This window comes from Musa acuminata, chromosome BXJ1-6 (assembly GCF_036884655.1).
Source record: "Musa acuminata AAA Group cultivar baxijiao chromosome BXJ1-6, Cavendish_Baxijiao_AAA, whole genome shotgun sequence".
In the NCBI taxonomy this organism is placed as follows: Eukaryota; Viridiplantae; Streptophyta; class Magnoliopsida; order Zingiberales; family Musaceae; genus Musa; species Musa acuminata.
This window is the reverse complement of record NC_088332.1, coordinates 4374914-4397589: the sequence shown is the minus strand read 5'-3', so window position 1 is coordinate 4397589 and position 22676 is coordinate 4374914. Positions and strand designations below refer to the sequence as shown.

At 40.4% G+C, this 22676-nt stretch overlaps 2 protein-coding genes and 1 long non-coding RNA gene across 4 annotated transcripts; all 3 read right to left on the bottom strand.

The window, feature by feature from the left end:
• Positions 1-554: 554 nt before the first annotated feature.
• Positions 555-2691, bottom strand: LOC103988204 (protein SAR DEFICIENT 1-like). The gene is made up of 7 exons (XM_009406759.3): positions 2483-2691; positions 2124-2199; positions 1933-1985; positions 1315-1814; positions 1082-1242; positions 803-1000; positions 555-720 (listed from the first exon to the last, which is right to left on the bottom strand). Exons 1-7 carry the CDS (start codon positions 2572-2574, stop codon positions 607-609), a joined length of 1194 nt encoding a protein of 397 aa, XP_009405034.2. The 5' UTR covers positions 2575-2691; the 3' UTR covers positions 555-606.
• Positions 2692-4563: 1872 nt separating this feature from the next.
• Positions 4564-7441, bottom strand: LOC135675723 (uncharacterized). Of its 2 annotated transcripts, none has more exons than XR_010513979.1 (4): positions 7172-7441; positions 6789-7070; positions 5259-6703; positions 4564-5132 (listed from the first exon to the last, which is right to left on the bottom strand). It is a non-coding gene; the product is annotated as an uncharacterized LOC135675723 (long non-coding RNA). The 2 variants fall into 2 exon arrangements; XR_010513978.1 differs by having other exon boundaries at positions 5259-6740; positions 6849-7070.
• A 6646-nt stretch (positions 7442-14087) lies between these two features.
• LOC135675722 (multicopper oxidase LPR1-like) lies at positions 14088-17700 on the bottom strand. The gene is made up of 3 exons (XM_065186169.1): positions 17258-17700; positions 15422-16882; positions 14088-14304 (listed from the first exon to the last, which is right to left on the bottom strand). The coding sequence occupies exons 1-3, from the start codon at positions 17486-17488 to the stop codon at positions 14251-14253; spliced, it is 1746 nt and encodes a 581-aa protein (XP_065042241.1). The 5' UTR covers positions 17489-17700; the 3' UTR covers positions 14088-14250.
• Between the last annotated feature and the right edge of the window lie 4976 nt (positions 17701-22676).

Sequence of the window (22676 nt, the reverse complement as noted above, 5' to 3'; positions counted from 1 at the left end):
TATTTCATCTAAAAGTAAAATAGAGATAATATCAATGGTTCTTGAAAAACTTAAAATATTAATATTATATTATTTTTATCATTAAAATGGTATTTTCGTGCTTATATTATCTTTATATTTTTTGATTAAATTATTATAAATAATTTAATTATATATAATTTACACTAGATATATTAGATCAAGAATGTTATATTATATAACCTTTGGATAGGATATATTATAGTTCTGACTGAATTCTTATTAGAATTATTGTTTAATAAAATGGTAACCCAAGTATGATAAAATATTTATTAGGAATTACCTTGATGAATGAGACTCTCCTAATTAATTATCTTAATTTTTTTGTTATTGCATAGAATCTCTTAGGAACTATACATACAAAGATCATGAATCTGTTCTCATCTCATAGTTTTTATTTTATTGAATGAGAAAACTAATTTAGTTCTTCTTACGGATCGCTTTATTCGCAAATCAGAAGAAAGATATTCTAAATAACAACAAGAGATATGTATTCTAAATTTAATTTATTATTATATAATTTTAATTCACATAACAATAATATAATTATAATTTTTGTGCCTACACCAAATCTTAATTCCAAGGTACTCATATTACCAAACTTTGTTGCTGAGGCATACTGGTTGCATGAGATGATCCTTCGTACTCTTCCAAATGATCCCAGTTTGCGTACGCTTCTCGCGCTAATTGGTGTATGTAAGCCTGCGGAACGATGGGGAAGTTAGTGGTGTGGAGGGAGATGAGGAGCTCGCCATCAAGCAGAGCAGGTGGTCGCGGTGCTCACTCTGTCAGCAGCTCTGTTGAGCTGCTGCGGGGCGAACGCGGCGGTGCCTGCAACGACGGCCACCACCTCGCAGACTGGGTTCAGGAGGAGGTCGCACTTGGGGCTGCGGCGCAGGTAGAGCTTGTCGCCCACGACGCACTCCTTCGCGTGCCCGATGGTCGCCTCCCACGTCCGGTCCGACATCCCCTTTCCCAGAATCTGATGCACGAGCCGGACGAGGATTTGTCGTTCCGGTGTTCTATGTTATTACATGCAACAACGAGGTCGAGGTCTCTCTACCTGGCGAAGGCGATCCGGGTCGACGTGCCACAGCTTCAAGAAGTCCTGCACCGTGTTGATGTTGTTGGCGGCGAGCTTCCTGTGGAACACGCCGTCCTTGCTGATCTTCTCCAGCCGCCATGCCTCGTCGCCCAGAGCTGGTGGATGATGCTTCTTGTATGCTGCAGGTACACAGTTCATCAGTTCGTGCCTTGCAGCAGCTCATCTGAAGTTGATGAAGACAGTGAACTCACATTCTCCTCTGTGATCCTTAACCTTGAAAGGCTCCGTCATGGCTTCTCTAATCCTTGGTCCGGTGTAGCTCCCGGGCACAGTTCTTGCACCGATCTTGAACTTGCCACTCTTCGTCCAGCTAGAATTATCAGTGAAGCATAGCTCGGGTATGAGCACGACTCCATCTGTTAGCGTGACATTAACATCTCCAACGAGCAGTGGCCTCTTCCCGGCTCTCTCTCTCACTATCTTGCTTTGGAACTCATGGCTGGTCCAGTCCTCCTCATCCCCGGAAGCAAAGTCTCCATCCAGTGCTACGAGTTCTACTCTGAGAGGTGATGGGAGTAAGGAGGACGGAGGAACTCCCACGCTCTTCTTCGTATCGACAACGAGGATCTGCAGTGGATTGTTTTCGGTGTCTTCAATTCTGCCTCCAGTGAAGATGGGCCGTGATGGCTGGTTCACGAAGATGAGTTTCAGGCTTGATGGCTCTGCAGCTTCATTATGCTTTGGGAAACAGCTGCAGAAGAGTAAACACAGTTCCAGATTACCGTTTTGTTCATATCAAATGCTATGGATGATCCAAGAGTCTGTAATCAACAAGGTGTTTGCTAAACACATCATTCTTCTTGTGTTACCTCTGAGATAAACGTGTGCTGTGGATGAGTATTCTCTCCACTTCTTCTCGGACCTAGAAGAACACATGAAGATGTCATCAGATCATCTATTTGTTTGGCTCATTAAAGTCTCTTCTACATGCTTGGCGAGCAAATATAGAAGAAGGAAATGGAATGAGATATTTGCATGTCATAGTAATGCTTTGTAATACCACTCTGCGAAGCAGTGGCTCCAATGCGCAGCGCACAGTCTGCAACTTGTTTGCTACCGCAGCTTCTTCTATCACTCTGTCAAAGGGAGAGGGACACAGAGAGAGAGAGAGAGAGAGAGAGAGAGAGAGAGGTTGAGCGTTAGATGAAGACTCACATCAAGAACATCACCTTTTACAAGATGTTCAAGTAACCTACAACTAGAACAGAAAGATATGAAGCAGCTTCTTCCAAGCCACCAACTGTGCCTTATGAAGAGACTAACAAGCATGAGACCTTGTAATGAGAGAAGCAACTTCTCCAGCATCAACAAAGATCTGAAGAACTACTTCCAGTAGATGAGAAAGAAAGAATCACAAACGTTGTGAAGGAAGGCAGACGCCTCATCCTCTTTTCTTCCGACTGCTCCGGTGGGCTCTCGTCGGAGTCGCCCCGGAGCCGTCTGCCCGCCATGTTCAGCACTCTCAGCGAGGAAGGAATTAAGAAGAAAGGGAATAAGAGAGAGAGAGAGAGAGAGAGAGAGAGAGAGAGAGGTTTCAATAGGCTGAAGAGAAGGAAATGGAGATGAGAGATCGAAAGGCTTGCAGGAGCAGCTGTCAAAAGGACTGCGGAATCAATGCAGAAGGTGGACGTGGTCTTATAAACGAATGCCGACATGGTGGGGGACTGAGAAGCTGCCAAGAACACGGTGGGAAGGTGGAAGTATGGCTTGTTCAAAGGAGAGAGACCGTGTGTTGTGTTGCTCATTGATGGCTTAGTATTATTATTCTTCTCTTTGATATCACCTAATACAATACAAAACAGTCAACCAATTCTCTCTCCCTCTCTCTCTCTCTCTCTCTCTCTCTCTCACACACACACACACACACACAGCTGCTATCCGATCACCCTCCCGTAAGCTCACCTCCTCCTACATATTAATCTTTGCAACTATATATATACATACATATATACATATATATATATATATATATGTATATATATATATATGTATATATATATATATGTATATATATATATATGTATATATATATATATGTATATATATATATATATGTATATATATATATAATCCTTGTGTTTATCATATCATTGTAAATAGTAAAATTAATTTTTTTTGAAATTGCCAATAATAAGGAGGCTACCAATAGAAATAGAAAATAGGTTATTAATAGCAAGCTTATAGTTTATAAGCTTACACAACTCCAAATGGAGTTGACGAGCTTTCAGTATCAGAAGACTTGTCATTTTGCATTGCTCTAGTTCCAACACTCTAGGTGTTTCCCTGACAAGAACATGCACTATCTGTCTCTATTAATGGTCGATTCAGAAAGATCCACTTCCCTGTTCTTCTCATTTGTTCCTTTCTAGATCTTACGGCAGTCACAACTACTGTATAGAGGCGTTGACTTCCGATCTCTCCCGTCATATAATATCGCTGCATGCTAGGAGGAGAAGTCCATGACGGAGTTGACCTACCAGTTCCTGAGCAGAAGAAGAAGAAGAAGAAGAAGAAGACGACGACTGACGAGGATGGAAATTCCCGCGGACACAGTTGCAAGCAGAAGACTTGAAAGACGCGGAATTGGCTCTCCGTGTTCCTGTGGGTTCGTTCTTGATAACATCTTGTTGTCAGGTGATCACGACATGGACGATAACACCTACAAGATGTGTATGTCCACGTGATCTGCATCTACGAACTGCATTCAATTCTTTGTGTTTCCGTGTTACTGGGTTTGCCTAAAAGATTCAGTCAAGTCAGACAAATGAATGAATGATACATCGGTTTCATGTTTTCTCACTAGAAAGTTGGAATTCCGGTATGAATGATCGAGACCATCACGACTTTTACTGTCATCAGAAGTCAGATGATCCAGGTTCAGTCCTTCCTAGGGACAAGGTGATCTATCGGATCGGTACATATTAGACGATGCATCAATTAATTATGATCAATAATAATTAAAAATATTAAAAAAGTTAAAAATCGATCCATGCTGATCCTTGTGTTGTTCATGTTTTGGAAAAGAAATCTATATAATGAATGTAGGAGCTTTCAAAGTTCATGTGATGTTCATGGTTTTGATGCTATGTTTGTGAGGAAGACATACTAACTGATGGTGATGGGGCTTCAAATTCTTGAGTGTGCATTCACATGTGATGTTGACCAGAATCATATTCTTATATTAGGAACCACACAGTGTCAAAACACATCACAAGAATTAAGAACACCAGAATTGACTTCCATGTTTACTTTTGCCAAGTAGAAGAGGCTTGGCATAATTGGGAAGTTCAGTATGATCAAAATATGGTTTGTCTGCAGAGAAAGAATGATTGCTACAAACAGCTGAAGATGAGTTTCCAAATTATTTTCACAACAAAATCTCAAATTAGTTTAATAACATCAACTCCTCTCAAAAAGACTTAGCATAAGCACAAGATCACTTAGAACAAACAAAAGTGTATTATTTTCTTTTGACCAAATAAGAATTGGTCAATTGACCAGGAGAGCAGACAACAAAAGTAGCAGTAGCTGCTATACATTCTGATGTGCAGACAAAGCTTGCAAGCTCACAGTTTCAATCAAACTGCACTTTGAAGCTTGAACATTGAGTCCAATCCATGTCTTTGGGACAGACTATACATTCAGTTCACATTACTGCAATAAACCTTATGACTGAGAATAAGACTTTCAAGTAGAACAAATGCCAAGTTCTCTCTCTCCCTCTCTAAAGTTTTGAGGGCCATCAGGTTTGAATTACTTGAGTCAGGACTACATTATCCTCGATGTGCCCAAGCTTTTGAAAAACCAAAAGGACAAATTTCTCATTGGCAGAATGATTTGGGTAATCTTATATCAACCTGCTGCAATAAGAGCACTCTCGATCTCTTTCAAAGACCGGCACTTAATCTCCACGAATTGCCAGATATGTACAAGAACTGCAAGAAGGCATACTTTTGCCAAACTTGTTCACTATGCTCAAAAAGCAGAGACTGATAACAAAACTGGAAACCTGTGCAGAGGGATTCAAGTTAATCAAACAAGTTTGTAGAGCATGTTTACTTAAGAGAAAAAGTATTTGGGAAGATAATCTTTCGGGCATGCATTACTGAGTTTATGATTATAGTAAAATCAAAACCTGTATCTGTTCTTGATTGTTGTATGAGCATAGCTGTTGTAAAATCATAAGCTGCCATGGACACATCTTGCAAATAGCTGTTTCAGCCTGAAAAGCTTCCCTTGCTGTTATGCAGGAGATGACGTAGAGGTTGGATGCACAACAAGGAAAGGTTTATAAGATCATAACCCCAATTGCCGTCAGAACAGTGGGAACAATTGCAACAATAGACATTGTCCTCCATCTAACTAAAGGGCAGGAGTGATATAAGAAGACTAAATATACAATAAATGAGGCACATCAGATGAAGACAGTAAAGGTCGCATTCTATAAATTGCATAAGATGAAACATAAAGCATGATAATGTGAATATGAAACAAATGCATAACAGCACTTCAAAATAGCAGCACAAATTTAGCTTATTCAAGTTTATGATGACAACATCAACAACAATACCAACAGGGTATATTTAAGTAATTGTCTATCATATTAATAGTAACGGGGGACAACACCCCAAAAGAAAATATTTGAAGTCATTGAAATGCAAAATGAACCACATGAACAACAAAATTAGCAGTAGAGGTCGTCGAAACATAGATACTGTTTTCTGTTTGTTTCAACTGCTAAACAGTTTGCAATTCTTACATGATGTCCTAACATCTTGGAGTAACTACGGTATCTATAATGACCTACATGGATTACATTTCCCCAAAGATTTTCTCCTTAAATCAGATCTGAAATAATCATCCAAGCCAGAACTAGCATACTCATACAAGATAGTTTCCATGACAGTGACCATAATTAGCCAATCTAACAGCTTTATAGATCTTGATAACACCTGGTAAGGCCACCGCAAAAGAAGTTTTAGTAATTGGCTCTTTTATACATTGAACAATGCTGAAGATAATAAGCTCATAAACAATTCTTGTTTTAGTTAAATTTGGAGTAGATCAAGCAAGGGAATCTGAATAGCTAACCACAGGAACAGCTTCTGCTTATTAATAATGCAGGAAAAATCACCCATGTTTCAAGAAGTAATATGACAATCTAATCACTAATCATGCACATTTTGAGTAAGAAAATTGGGAGAAAACAAATCCAACACAGTGGCAGAGGAAAAAGATTTAACAGGGAAGACAAATAAATGCTCCTTAATCTGATTGCCTTGATAGATAAAACAGAACATTATTAAAGTTATTTAAGACCGAGCTTGAGTTACTTTTGAATCTTTTATCAAAAAGTCAGGAGAAGTACCTCACAAATCTTTGATATATCCTCAACTTTCCTTCCTTTTCTTGTTAGATTCTTGTTATGACTCTGGAACTTGAGGAAACAAAGTTTGACAAGTAATAATTCTCACCTTTGTTGTTAATTCTCTGAATTTCGCGATAAATATATGTAATTCCATTTCTTAGAAAACATTGCAATCGACCAATTATCATCTTCGCACATCTTGGGCTGTCAAACTGCAATGGGATTCTCCATCAAATCGGGCATCGAAATCTGTCAGATAATTTTAGAGTTTTAAGTCAATTAAATCAGCCATCAAACCTGAGAAATGCATCAATTGCAAGTGGACTGCCCCTCCAGTAAAAGAACCCACAGTTGTACCTGCAAGAGTTGTGCTTGATCGCCGATCCGAGCCGCAGACGGTCCGGCATCCGCAACCTGTACGATCCCGACCTCCTCTTCCGGACCACGCCAAAACCAGCCGAAACCCTGTTTCTGCGACTCCGGAACTCGGGAGGGAGACGCCTCCTTTAGCAGAAACCACTAGAGTCGTAAAGAGAAGCATTGAAACCGTTCGGTGACGGGGAGAGTTCAGAACAGATGCTGGAGAGACCCAAAACAACAGCGATGAAGAAAAGGTCGATCTTTGAGAACTGTAACCGGTTAATCTAACCCAAAGCGCAAAGGATGTGACAGAGCCCAACCTTCCTGGCATCGGCAGGTGAGAGAAAGAGAATAAAACAGAGCAGCAGCAGCAGGAACGTTGGAAGCTCCACTAGCTTCGACGGAAGAGAGTGAGAGCAGCATTTTCTTCAACATAAAAAGATTTGGAGGGTGAAATGCGACACTTGGATGGAAAAGATGCTTCTTTTCAGCCAAAAAAGCGCAGGGGACGCAGCGACCCAGCCGGGAGGGCCACGAATGGCATGTTTGCCGTCCGTCATCTTTGACCGACGTTCCTGTGTGCGTGTGCGTATGCGCGCTCGCAGTGAGAGAGAGAGAGCAATTGGCTGCTGCTGTGAGTAGCCGAAGGAGAAGACAGGATTTGTGGGGACAGGGTTTATTCCGCACACGTGTCAAAAGAAAAAGACAGTTGTATCATCTTTGATGCTGCTACTTTTGTTACGAATCCTCATATTTCGTCGATGGGTAACCTCATTCTTTGTTAGAGTTTATTTACATTTTTTTATTATTTATAATTTTATTTTAAAACTTTTTAATATTTTTAAATTACTGTAAATAAATATAAATACTCTCTTTTTCTTTTTCGAGGTTGTGAAAATAATAATAATAATAAAATCATTAATACTGGAGTTATAAATAATAAAATAATATTTTTTTTATTTTCAAAAATATCTATAACAGGTCTGAAGGGCTTAGTACATATCTAACCTTCTCCAGTTTGAATAATTACACACTTGCCTTTATATATGTTAATATAGTATATGTATCCCTTTAAATATCAAGATATTATTAACCCATTAATCACCTAGTATTAAAAAATTATAATTATAATTAATGATCAACTAATAGAGAATAACATTGATATATATATATATATATGCTAAAATTATTTTTAGCAGGATAAATACTTAAATTATTGACTTTGAAGGGGATAGATTTGTATATATATACATTTTATTTAATGTTTCTAGGAATTTGTTTTTCTTTTTACCAAACAAGATTAGTAAGCAAAAAAAGTAAAGAGAATTGGTGTGAGATGTATGGCCATTAATCATCATGATCATTAGTGAAAGATAGTGCTGCTAACTATTCAATCTGCAATCTGTGATGCAACAAAAATCTTAAAGAGTTACAACCCACCCTTTTGTCCATGAATTTAATTAAAGATTGTGTTTTCATAAAGTGAAGGAAATGACAGGATCATTGTCAGAAGTTGGATGTGCCTCAGATTGTGTTAGGATGCATTTGTTTTGTTCTTTTCTTGTCTCCCGATCTGCTTTGGAACAAGGGGTGGAGGAGGCTGTAAGGAATCTTGTACTTGGAAGGTCTCAGTGGAATGGCAGAACAATCTGAGGTTTTATGCTTGCGATATTTCGAGTTGACTGACGCGATCAGAAAAATGAATCCTGATGAAGGAATGGACAAAAGTTGATTCATATGATCAGAGTTTTGTGGTAGCAGAAAGAAGAAAAGGAATCGGTGTAGAGAGCTGGAGAAATAAAGAGGTGGTATGCTCTACGAAAAGTCATACACCACCAGAGGGTTACAGTCTCTGAATGATTCAAGAGTTAGAGATCAGCTTGCAACATATGCTTCTGTAACATGAAACATTGATCTGCCAAAACTTGCTAATAATTTCTGCACTTGTTGAGCAGGTAGCTCACTTGGAGTTTTCATGAATAGGAACTGAATCGAGAGTCTATTATGTCTTCATCCTTCTTCCAGAGAAGATTGGCCTAGTCTGGGCATGCATAAGCTCAGTTTTCATGTTCATATATCATGTCAGTGGGACTCCAAAAGTAGGTTTTAGATTCACAACTGAGAGTCCCACAGACTTTCTTCTTCCAAGGAATTCAAAGACAAAACCATGTGGCCAAAGTCACGGCAATCATAGATGTGTGTCTGTGTATCTTTTCTTCTGAAGCACCTAAGCAAATGAGGTATTATAGACTAATGTTGGTGCAAAACACAAACAACACTGGGGTAGTGGGGTTTTGCTGCTGCAGGAAGAGAAGGATATCTGAAAGGAGCAAAAGAGGGAAGTGGACGAGCACAAGGGGCCAAAGAGATTGGGTGGCAGAGGGGGAGAAGAGAAGCCCCCACGAGGTTCCCAGTTGAGGGAGAAAGGCTTGGTGGCAGTGTTGGCTTTCAGGATGACACAAACTCATCTTTCATGCCAAGACATTGTCGTCTTCAGGACTGCCTTTCAAATCACTTTCTTATTATACCCCGCCAGGGGCCAAGGAAGGTGAAGGCCTGCCAAACTTTTGTCTTCACTGCTTCTTCCCATCTTTGAAAAGATTTAGTCCTCTGCATCCACAGACACCAGTGGAAGGTAAAAGATAACATCGTCAGTGCAAGTGTGTGAGGCAGATTCATGTGGTCAGGAAGGTCTTTAATGGTTATTTAAGATGCCAATTAAGCTCCATAAGAAGATGGTTGCAGTGTCATGATATCACTTGTATCTCACTTTGAGCCAGCATTTGCAACTGATTCAAAAGCTCCAGGAAAAGATGGATGCAGTATTTTCTACCAACACCTCCAAAAATGGCATGAGATCACTTTCATCTCACTTGGAGCCAGCAGTTGCAAATCGATTCAGAGCTCACGCAAAAGATGGTTGCAGTGTTTCCTGCTAACACTTCAAAGTCCACTGCTATCTCACTTTGAGCCAGCATTTATGACAGCTGTAGAACATTTTCTTACAGTTGCAAATGATTCAAAGCTCAAGAAAAAGATGACTGCAGTGTTTCCTATTTACACCTCCAAAATGATTGCGATGTCATGGGATCACCTTCAATCGGCTCAGTACTTTGAGCCAGCATTTTTCCCACTGTTGCAAATGATTCAAACCTTAAGAAGAAGATGTGACATGATATCACTCTTTATCTCACTTTGAGCCAGCATTTGCTACAGCCGCAAATGATTCGAGTCTCAAGAAAAAGATGATTGCCGTGTATTCTACTAACAACACCGAGATGATTGCATGTATCATGAGATCACCATCTGCAACAGCCGCAAATGATTCAAAGCTCAAGAAAAAAGATGATTGCAGTCAGTGTTTTCTACAAACACCTACAAAATGATTGCGTGTATCATGAGATCTCAGATTGAGGCAGCATTTTGGTCGAGCGATTCAGAGCTAAAGAAGAAGATGATTGCAGCGTTCTCTCCTAACACCAAAAAAAATGATTGCGTATATCATGAGATCACTGTTGTCTCAGATTGAGCCGCAGCTGTTGCGAGTGATTCAGAGCTCAAGAAAAAGATGATTGCAGTGGTTTTCCATCATCGCCTCCAAAATGATTGCGACAGTTTTCTCCAAAGTAAATGCCTTTTGGACTGGGATGGGTGTCAGCATTGGGTGGGAACTCGACATGTCTGTGTCAAATTTGACAGGAGATGAACCACCGGACATGTGACTCCACATGTAAAAGCCCCACCGTGGGCCATGGGGTGGACAGGCAGCGATCACATCAGCATGATTGTTTATGGACTCGCTCGTGGCAGTCCTCCGGCCATTTCCGATCGGAGAAAGAAAGGGGGAGAGAAAGATGAGGACAAACAGCGCCCGTCCTACGCGGGCCTCCGTACTCCATGTGGTTGATATCTGCAACCACAATGCCAATTGCCATGCCATGCCATGCCATGCATTGAGACAACCCCCCACCCCCCCCACTAAAACAAGACCACAAACCCCGCCCTCTCTCTTCATCTACTCTCATGGCTTCTCTCTAGTTCATAATCATCATCATCATCAGCAGCAGCTGCTGCAACTTACAGTAGCTTTGTGATCGATGCTGTCGGCAGCTGAGTGCGTGAAGACGAGGAGGAGGAAGAGGAGGAGAAGGCCTCTCTTCTGCCTGGCGATGATCATGCTGTGCGCCATCTTGGTCTCCTGCCGCTGCTGTCGCTGTCAAGCAGTGGCAATTCCGATACTTCGTCCAAGGACAGGCGGCGGCGCGGTGAGAGTGCCGGAGAGGGTGACCGTCATAGGGAGAAGACCGGCGCCACCCGACGTTGCGTCCCCGGCTTCCGACATGGATGAAAACAAGCGAGTAGTGCCAAGTTGCCCGGATCCCCTTCACAATAAGTGAATTATCTTCTTCTTCTTCTTCTTCTTCTTTCTCCTTTCCTTTGACCACTTCTCCAGTGGTGTTGAACTCTTAATTCTAAAGGATGGAGTTTGGGAATTGCTAAAGGAAGACTTGCATGTAAATTATAGGGAGAGGATGGAATTGTCTTCTATTTACTTCTCGTCAAAACTTGTTATCTACTAGAAAAAGCGGAAGCTTGTAATCTAGATAAGATTCTTGGCAGTAGTATGGTAGCTGAGGCCACCTTAGGTTATTTATATAGGCTGCATAGGCCATTGACTTGAAATTGCACTCTAATTTACTTCTACTCTCCTTACTCTTCTGTGATGAAAAATTATTGGATAAAATTAGAATAATTAAATAAATGGATGTGTGTGTTTGAGAGAGAGATTATTTAGATGCAAAGATCATATATTAGCTAAATTATTAGTACTCTAATTTCACATCATAGAAGCTTCTTTACACACTTGAACACTCATTTGACTCTACTTTTCATATTTGCTTTTGGTTTGTCCCAGCTACTAGTAATGAAAATTAGTAAGGGCTAGAAATCATGAAATTATTTTGTTGATCCAAAATGCTTTCTGCCCATCAAAAATTTAGTAATCCTTGCAGGTTATTTTAGAAAAGAAATAAATCACTAGTAACTTTCCTTCAAGAAAACATGTACCACATTATCACTTGGTTTATGCCAAGTTATGCAATTGATTATAATGGCTGTCTCTGATTTATCCATTTACAGTTCAAAATATAAGAAACTTATTTAGCTCATTCAATGCTTTGCTGGGAGCCTATAACAGTGTATTCAATTAAATTTATGCATTACTTTTTTTTTATAATATATTCAGGTCAAATCATATATTCAGATAGTACACAGGAATTGTGTATGCATTTAAGTTATCAACAATGTATTCAGGTCAAATCATAAAAGTATGATGGCAGGCATTTCAGCATTTTTCATAGCAATATGCATGCATATAACATTGGTGTTCAAGTCAAAATTCATTCAACTCATATGGATTATATAAAGTGCTAATACTAGCTAGTGTATATGTAATATAATAGAATTTTTGGAGTCAATGCACAGAGCTCATCAAAGAAGATTGAAACAAAAGACATCAGAAAGTAAGAGAGAAGTAAGCTTCCATTGCTATGAGATGGAAGCTCATCTGCCACTAAAAGCTTATCTAAGCTAAGAATATTAGGTTCAACAAAAGACATCCTAAAGATTTTGCTTAGTAAATGGAGTCATCAGGTTTGAGTAGTAGCATTAGAGCTTAACCTGCAATCCTTATAGTCACTGATTAAGTTGATGATCAACCTTATCCTTGTGCTCATGTTATATGTGCACTCTTCTTCTTCACACAAAGCTTTCTCTTCCAGCTTCAGTACTCATTCCTCTTAGAGACTGCAACTGATGTGATCATAGCAATGAGCTGAGAGAGCAGGAGTAGCTCAAGTTTCAAAGAGAGGGAGACTGTGGAAGAGCCTGTGATCCAACACTCATTCTGCTGCAGTCTCCAAGTGAAGCAGGCTAATGGAGTGCAAGCTGGTCCTCCATGTTTGCCGAGCTCGGTCTCCAATACCTGTCAAGGCTAGCAGAAGCTTAGCTGTTCTATCCTTGGCCTGCTTGTTTCAGTTTACCAAGTCTCATCACTGGATTGTCAGATTAATTGCATTAATAAGATGGGCTCAATTTATCTGTTCCATATATTCTTGAAAAGGATCTAAACTTTTTCATATAATGAATAATTGATAATAATTAATAATGGTTAAGACACAATGTTGATGGTCATTATCCTATTAGTTAATAGTCCGATCAATTCGACGTATAATTAAAATTCTTATAATTAAAGTTCAAACACAGTTGCTCTCCAACTATATAGTATGTAATAACAGATAGACCTTTTCATTATGCTCAACATTATTCACTTTTAATTTTTCCTTTTTGAAACATCAACATGGGATATAAATTGGAAATAAATAGTATATGGGCCAAAAGAGAAGAGTTGCTAGATGTGTGTGGCCTGTTGTTAGAAGAACTTGGGTTGGGGAACAAATCACCAAGGAGAAACTTGGTGTGTTCTCTCTGTCTTTGGCATATATTTATTGGCCTTCCAATTATACAGTATTTTCAAATGATAATTACCTAACATTTATCTATGTTTCTTAAACTATAATTATTGTCTTCAATAATGGAAATTGCAACACAAGATTCATGTATTTTACACTCTTCATTATTGAATCTACTAAGGTATTGGAATTCATCCCAAGCTAATAGATATCTTTTGATTTGATTGAATCAACATGAACCAGACAAATTTGTGGAAGAAACACGCTGGATTTTGTAGTTCCTAATCTTCCACCATTTCATTTGCCTTTCTCTATCAGCACTGGCTCAGAAAATGGAGATGTCCTCCTCTTCTGAATTGAAAGCTGCAATGACTCAGCTTGGATGTCCTACTAGTGGATCAGAACGAAGAGGGAGAAGGAGCCGATCACAGAATCATCACCATCCATCATATCATCACAACACAACCCCCACTTAGGAGTGGAAGAAAAAAAAAAAAATCTTTTCTTTCCCTTTCCATTGCTGTACTCTCATGATTTTCTTCTGACTTTAATGGTTTCTTTTGTTTTGGTGATGAGTGGAACTGCTGGAAATCCTCTCTTTTTGATTTGTTTCAGTTATGTCCTCCAGTTCATTCAGTGGAGTTCACAGATAGCTTCTCATCTAATCAGTATCGGAGAGACCTCTTAGTCTTCTCCTTGACTCTTTGTAGTCATGAGTTAAGTTCATCCATGGCAAACCAGCAATGGTTCCTAATAGACAACTCCATGAAAGAGAACCTTTAAAACGCTTGAGGAACAAAAAAGGCCTTTAAACAACTTCAGCCAGACTAGTTTTAGTCCCAACACAGAAGCTATTGTCAAGTAAACATTAGTATTTCAGATGCCACATGCTTCCTTCATTGCTCCACCAGCTTCCTTCTGCTGCCTCATCAGTAAACAAGCTTTAAAGGCCTCATCATCACATTGTCTTCGTGATCCAATATCTGAAAGGCCAAAGGAATGATTAGTTTTAGCTCACAAAAGCAAAAGCAGGTAATAAGGTTCACATTAGAATCCTCATAGGTGGCAGCATATCAACATTACAATTATTCTTCTATCAGAGCCTCTTTCTTCTTGCTCGATCTGCTGCCAGTCACACTTTCAACAAAAGCAGTAGTAGACATAAAAGAAAATACAAAAGACACACACAGAGAGAGAGAGAGAGAGAGTTAAGGTCTCATAGATCTTCTTGTGAACTGATAGGATGGAAGTCCTCGTCATTCTTGTCAGTGCTGGATAGCGAGGTGCACTAAGCAACCAAACTTCTTAGCATCAATGGTCCACTACTTTGAAGAACATTAGCAATCAAGTGCAGACACACATCACTTTCCCGTGATAATGCTTCTCATCTCTTTTTGACATCTTTTTCTGCCATCACTAAGAAAAAGAAGCAGCATTTTCCATCCAATTTCTATGTCTTACGGAAAAACAAAGATAAATCATTTACTTTCAGGCCATGAAGTAATGTTTAGTATGGCATATTCCATTCGGTGTCCACAGTGAAAGCTGGCCGAAGACAAACACAACCATGGCTTCTACATAAGAAGCCAATAGTGAGCGTCTCGGGATTAGATTCTGGAAACAAACACATCACATGTGAGTCTCCTCCTCTCCCAAGACACTGATTGCAGACCTCCTTCATGGAAGACAGAGTGTCATGCAGAGGTTGAGCCCCCTCCATCCCCTTCCTTTCTCGTACCCAATGACTTGACCTCCTTTTTTATTTGATTTATTTAAAGAATACTTAAATGAGTAATCCATCAAAAAGATTTTAGTTCATCATTAGTAACCATGATTATGGTTACTAATTTACTTTCAACTATATTTTATTTATAAAATATCCGAAATAATTTTCTAAAAAATATAACAAAGTAAAAAAAAGAACATCAATTTCTATTTTAATAACTATTTAACAGTCAATTAATTAAGATTATCTAAATATGAATATAAGCAAGTCATATATATATAATTAAAAGAAGGCAAGAAAGATAAAAGAAAAATGGAAATAGAAAATAATAATAATAGTAGAGAGACAGATTGGTGCGAGAGGAAAGAGCTTACGTGGCAGTGGTAGACGTATCCGGGCTCGGCTGTGACGTCGAAAGCGTAGGTGCCACCGTCGAGTGGGGCGAAGCGCACCAGGATCCGCGTCGCTACTCCCGGCCTCATCTTGAACACGTTCTTCCACCCCTGCTCGTACCGGGGGACGCGCCGCCGCCTCCCCCCCTTGAGGTGCTCCTCCACCTTGCAAGCCGCTGCGTCGTTTGCCTTATGCATGCACGCCTTGAACTCCTCCAGCTCCACCAGCTCCCTCTGCTCCAGCACCACGAACGACGCCAGGTGGATGTGCAGCGGGTGGTTGTCCTCCGTCAGGTTGATCACCTCCCATACCTCGCTGGTCCCAGCCTTGGGCGTCTCCGTCGCCGGTGCCTCGAACGGCTTCCCGTTCAGGTACAGGTGCGTCGGCTCCCCGCTGGCGGTCTCGTACTCGTACATGGCGATGTACCTCGTCGCAGCCGCCCGGTGCACCGACGGCCGCGGCAGCGTCAGCAGCCACCTCGGCACGCGCGACGGGTCGTCCTCCCTCTCGGGCGCGATCACGAACCTCATCACCTTTCCGTTGAGCTCGTCCGTGGGGTCGCCCGAGGGGTACGGGTATGGCGCGTCGTTGGTGAGGACGACGGCGCTGGCCGAGGCCTCCGAGAAGTCGATGATCACGTCGGCGATCTCCGACGGCGCAAGGAGGAACTTGCGGGAGTGGACGGGGCGGGGGAGGTAGTTGGCGTCGGAACCGAGGTGGAGAAAGCGGAGGCCGGAGTCGCTGGAGAAGAAGAGGCGGAAGAAGCGGGCGTTGCTGGAGTTGATGATGCGGAAGCGGTACCGGCGGCGGCTGACGCGGAGGAAGGGCCAGGCCTTGCCATTGACGATGATGGCGGTGCCGAAGTACTCGGGCTGCCACTGCGGGTGGATACTGGGGTTGTTTCCGGTGGTGTTCATGTAGATGGAGCCGTCGGTGCGGAAGGCGCGGTCGAAGAGGACGAGGGAGCGATCGAAGGTGGGGCCATAGGGGAGGCCGAGGGGCCGCTCGAGCTCCGGCGAACGGATGGTGTAAACGCCGAAGAGGCCGGCGAGGAGGTTGGCGCGGGTGAGCCCCATGGCATGATCATGGTACCAGAGGCAGCCGGGTGGCTGCCGGTTGAAGTAGACGAGAGAGGAGCCAGCGAAGGCGGGGCCGACGGCGGCGAAGTCGGCGGTGAACCAGGCGATGGCGCTGCCGTCGGAGGCGGGGGGTTGGACGCCGCCGTGAAGGTGGACGACGGTGGGGACGCCGCCGGAGCTGGACCTGGCGGTGGGGATGGTGGGGTCCCACGGGAGGATGTGGCGAAGAGGGAGGTGGTTAGTCCACGTCACGTGGGTGGGGACGCCTCGGATGGCCTCGATCGTGGGGCCCGGCACCGTCGCCGAGTCCTGGCTAAGCCCGTAAGCGAAGACGCGTGTGGGCGGCAGGTCGCGGTGGAATTTCTGAGTTCACGTGTGACACAAAATTACAATAAAAGAAATATTTTAAGCATAACAAAACGTAAATTATTTAGTTGTTGATTTAATATAGAATGCTTATTATTTATAATTATAATAACTATTTCTTAGTTTTAAGCATAAAGCAACAAAGCCATCAATGCAAAGGTAAACTGTCTCGATCATTAGGATAAGAAAACTACACATAAATTAATTATCATAAACAATAACTCTTTCGAAATTATTGCTCAAAATAAAACGTCAACCTTACTTTAGAGATCAGAAAACGTTGATCTGATCACAGCCGTCCATCGGGGATAGTGCGCTTACCACGAGCACGAAGCGGGGAAGAAAAGAGAAGAGAAGAGCAAGGGAACTCACCCAGAACTTCTCGTACATGCCGACGGTGAGGTTGCCGGGGAGCAAAAGGTCATCCTTGACGCCGTATCCCTGCAGCCGGGTCATGTCGGGGAGCTCGTCGACGAACCTCTCGAGCTTGGAGACGTCGAGCATGTCCTTCCCGCTGTCGCCCGACGCTTGCTTCGCTCCCCAGAGGCAGGAGGCCGCCACCGCAAGCACAAGAAGGAGGGCGGAGCAGGGAACCCGTCCCATGGCTCCTTTATCTGCCCGCCACTCCTTCCTCCGCTACTTTATCGAGCAAAAAGGGGACGGGTGAATGATGAGGAAGGCGAAGAGGAAGAGAAGCGGACAAAAGGAGGCAGAAGCAGCAGCAGCAGTAGCCTTCTTTGTCTCCTCCTCTACGTCTGGTACCTGTTTCTCCTCGTATTAATCGTATTTATAGCGGACAAATGAACAATGGGAAGAAGTAGACATGGAGATATTTCTATGGGAAGTTTCTATACAGGTGCTCAGTGCAGGAAAGCTAATAAAAGGCATGATTTGGGATCCTCCAACTCGTCCATGTTGGTCGTCGCAATCATCCACTTCGTATTCATAAATAAGTGTATGATAACATATTTTAATGTTATTTTTTATCATCTCTTAGTAGATATTTTGATTTTTATGATTGCTTAATTAATATTATTTTCTACAAACTAATATTTATACATATATATGGAGAAAAATAAAAAGGAGGGATTGGTATGGGGGAGGATGAGAATAGTGGAAGATGCTTTAGTTGCAATCAGTGTTGGCCAAGAGGAAAAAAGATGGGAAAAAGATTCCTCCTTGTCTCATTTGTATGGCATTCTCTGGCTTTGTTTGTTTGTTTTTATTTCTTTTCTTTGGATAAATAAATGAGAAAACAAAATTCAATTTCTTCTTCTCAACCTCTAAATTTTCTTTTAAGAATTATAGCATTTTTAAAGAAAACCTTTCAAATTTACAAATTAGGGGATCGGTATTCTTATATACTTTTATTTAGCTTTGATGATGGTGATATTCGGTAATGTTTCTATCAACTCCATTCAATTTTAGACAGTATGTGTAGAGTCCAAAAATGATTGAGGAAGTAACTCAAGTGCTCGCCTAAGGGTCGATATGTAAGAAGATCATAATTGGGAGTGCGACCTTCGGGTCATGGAGTTAGCTGAGCAACTGATGGTCGAGGTAACTATATTATCGAAGAGAGAGGTCGAAGCGATTGAGAGATATAAATCATTAGTCGGCTTCAAGAAGAGAATGATGCACTTGGGGGATAAAGATGGTGAATATATCCTTTTGTAATTGCCCTATAGATAAAGACATATCAATATAGTTAGAGGTTCTTTTCGATGACACCTTGAAGTCCTTGCCCAGCAATGGCTCCTCGGGCACTCCCGCTCTAACATCCTCCTCGTGCACGACATGCCGCTCAAGCAATGCCCCTCCTCTAGTTGAATAATGTATTTTTATCTTTTTATCTTGCTTTTTGTTAGGGTTGACTACTTTTGAGCATAGATGTAATACCTTATCCATATAGTATAACATCTTTTTTTTTTGAAATAGAAATACAAATCTTTACAAGTTCATTGATACATGAATTTTTATAAGTTGCTTCTCGGTACATATCTCTTATGTGATCCTTTGGTATGACTTCTCAATCGGTCTACCCGAGCTGAGGCCCCTCGAACTACAAGTAGAATTTTTTTAGGTTGGATGTGTCATATCCTTGGTAGCAGCAACCTTTCTATCATTCCAAGATAGGTTTTATTTTGGACTACCTCGATTGGTCCTTCCTTGGGAGTATGTCGGGTCAATTATCTCAGCCTTCTAAAGGACTAGGTTGATCTCTTGTGGCTGGACACTTTTGTCGTAGAATCAAGCAATGACTTTCTTTATAGTTGAGCATCTTCAAGTGTGACTTAGCTTGGGATTCATCAGTATGGTTTGATCTCACACGAAGTCCCTCCTTAGAGATAGCCTCATCGAAACTCTTTACTTAGGGGTTGGGAGCACTATCTTGGGAACCATGACTGCTTTGTACCGAAGATGAGGATGAACGGTGACTTGCCTTACCCAATCTTTCATGTTGTTCACAAGGCTCATAGGATGCTTGGTAACTCCTCAACCCAAGCAACTTTTGCAACCACCACTTGCTTCTTGAGTTCCTCTAGTATAACTTGGTTTATCACCTTGACCAGGCCATTAGCCTATAGGTGAGCCACCAAACTGAACCTTAATTGAATGTGGAAAGACGAATAAAATTCTTTGAACTCGTGATTATTGAATTGTTGTCAATGATGACGGCTCTGAAAATGTTGAACTGATTGATGATGTTTTTCCACACAAACCCTCCAACTTGTCTCTTTAGGATCAAGAGCACTAAGAGTAAGGGGGGGGGGGGAGGTTGAATTAGTGCAGTAGAAAACTTTCGACGATTAAAACTGCGTTCGTATGATAAAAAAATGATTTCGATGCGAAATCCAATTCGGAAAGTTCTTCAACTTAAGATCAAGCTAAGTATAGTTGAAGTAAAGCTATGGAGGCAGTTTGCAGTTAAGATAAAGAACATAATGTAAATACAAACCGAGATTTAGAGTGGTTCGGTCAATCTTGACCTATATCTACTTTTGGCTTCTTCCTCCGATAAGGTCATCAATGTCCACTAGAGGCCTTCCTTCAATAGGCGAAGGTCAACCACCTCTTTACAGTTTCACTCCTTTTGACAGGCTTAGGAGACAACCCTTATAGATTTTTCACTCCTCTCTTGAATAATCAAAACTTGGAAGAAAAGTGGGAGAAGAACTTTTGGCATTTACAACACTTTTGAGTTCTAAAAATCACAAAATAAGATCAAGATTTCGGTGCTCTTTCATGCATGAAAGAGTGGGGCATATATAGGCCTCAAACATGTTTGAATTTGGAGCTCAAAACTGTCATCTCCCAGATTTTCGGGGTTTGGCGGTACTATCGCCATTATTGGGTGGTACCACCGCCCAGCCTCGCTTGGAGACTGAGCCCAGGCGGTACCACCACCTGACAAGAGCGGTTCCACCACCCAGCTTTCCTGGGAGACTGAGCTCCAGGAAATATGGGTTCGAATGGGCTGATCCATTCGGCCCAATTTTGGGTCTGTTAAGGGCCCAATTACCCCAAGATTAAGTTAATGGGATCACCTCTCATTTCTAACTTAATCATCATGCTAACTATGATATTTTAAGATATTATACTGCAGCTTGCTCCAGTGCATCAATCGCTTCTTCTGGCGAGCTTCCGTCAAACTTCCGGCGAATATCCGACGAACCTTCGGCGATGCTCCGACGGACTTCTGGCAAACTCCTGGACTTGCGACGATCTACTTGACGAGTTCCGATAAGCTTCTTTGGCAAACTCTTAGACTTCTCGGATTTGTTCTTGCATAACCTTTGATGACCGTCCGGACTTCCATCGAACTCTCGAACCCCAACGTAATCATAGTCTTGACTCCGGCGCAACTTCTACTGCATGTCTTACTTTTATCGTAGTTAATCCTGCACACTTATCTTAATATATGGATTAGATAACAAATGATAATTGACTTCAACATCAAAATTCGAGATTCAACAATCTCCCCTATTTGATGATAACAATCAATTGATAATGGAGTTAACCTTAACTCCCCCTATCTATATGCTATACTTGAGATAAGTCATTCTTGAATTCAAAGCCTTTGAATTCAAGAGAAATATTGATATTTTTAGATCGTTTAACCTAATCAATACTCCCTATCATGATTCCTATCATGATGTATCTCTTTGAAAATGATGTCAAGGCTTAACATCCATTTTCAAGTTTTACATTTCAAATGTGAATGATAGTAATGGTAGCAATTTATTATATGGTAAGATATCAGCATGTAAAATTGAGATGTAAACTCTTGATATCTTAACATAATACAAACATTTCAAGTATTTAGCAATCATAGCATTTCATCACATTGCAAGATATCAACATGTAAAATTACGATGCAAGTTCTTTTGATATCTTAACATAGTGCAAATATGGCATAGTAAAAATATGACAATTATAGCATTTCTATCATCAATTTATCATATATTTCGATACAAGCTTTTGATATCTTAACATAATTCAAATATGACACTCATAGCTATTATCAATTCATATATTTCTCCCCCTTTGTCATCAACAAAAAAGAAGAATGATATAAGCAAATTTTAAACATAAGTGCGATAATGATTCATGCCATAACTAGGTTCATGTCATTCTTCAACAATGAGTGGTAGGATACTAATTATACAAACATCTCAAGGAAAACATGACATGTCGATAGTTTTGAATACTTTTTCCTTTTTATTTGTTATTATCTTTTTGCATGAATTAGGAATGCCATTTGTGAGTTTTACTCAAATAGCTAAAATCGATAAGAGATTAAATCACACTTCATTTTTACGAGGATCAAGATATGTATGTGAATCAAATCCTTGCAAGTAAAAAATATTTTTCTTTTTCAAGAAAGAATTTATAAGAAGGAATCATTGTATCAAATCTATTTCTTGAAAAATATTTTTCACACGATAAGTCTATGAGAGATGCATTTATTAATTGATTCCATATATCAAAAATCAATTATATGAATCTAACTCGATATGCTTATGAAAGCTACATTAAGTCCGGAAGAGAATAATGAATCAAGAAAATCCGATTGTTAGGATACCAATTATTAAGAGAATCCGAAAATGAAATTTAATACTTTCATGCATTTAGACAAGGTTTTTTATAGATTTTCAAACACAATCATGAAGATAAAACATGCTTATTATCATGAAAATTTTTGTATCCAAAACACATAATTTCCAACATGTTATGTAATTGTGTAAAATTCTCATCATTGCAATTAAGTGATTGAATTAAGAAAGTCTGAAACGTAATTTTAATAAGTTCATGCATTCGGACACATTTTTGCCATGGTTTTTCAATGAAGATAGAACATGCTCATCATTATGGAAATTTTTGTATCCAAAATACATAATTTCCAACTTGTTATTAAGACATATAAAATTCTCATCATAGCAATTGAATGAATCAATAAAGTCCGAAAAACAATTTCAACAAGTTCATGCATTCAGATACAATTTTTAAGGATTAAGAGAGTATGAATCTTCAACATGCTTATCATGGAAACTAAGGCACAAGATTTTCAAAGTAAGCATGTTATAGAAACATTCAATTTTAACGTGAAGTGATCAAGGAAAATCTGAAAATGAGTAATGTAAAGAGATTCAAGGAAAATCTGAAAACGATGTTAAATCTATATTAAAATTCCTAACTCTGCATATGCTCACCAAATAATACATCAAGCAAAACATACGAAGGATTAGTAGTCATCAAGGCAAGAGGCATTGTGATCAAGCTGAGTAGC

Coding starts and splice junctions, on each gene's coding strand:
- LOC103988204 (XM_009406759.3), bottom strand. CDS start 2,574: ATGGCGGGCAGACGGCTCCGGGGCGACTCCGACGAGAGCCCACCGGAG. Junction 2,200..2,482: donor CGTCTGCCTTCCTTCACAAC/GTTTGTGATTCT, acceptor TCCCTTTGACAG/AGTGATAGAAGAAGCTGCGG. Junction 721..802: donor TCAACAGAGCTGCTGACAGA/GTGAGCACCGCG, acceptor ATCGTTCCGCAG/GCTTACATACACCAATTAGC.
- LOC135675722 (XM_065186169.1), bottom strand. CDS start 17,488: ATGGGACGGGTTCCCTGCTCCGCCCTCCTTCTTGTGCTTGCGGTGGCG. Junction 16,883..17,257: donor GCATGTACGAGAAGTTCTGG/GTGAGTTCCCTT, acceptor ACGTGAACTCAG/AAATTCCACCGCGACCTGCC. Junction 14,305..15,421: donor GATACGTCTACCACTGCCAC/GTAAGCTCTTTC, acceptor TTGGCCTTTCAG/ATATTGGATCACGAAGACAA.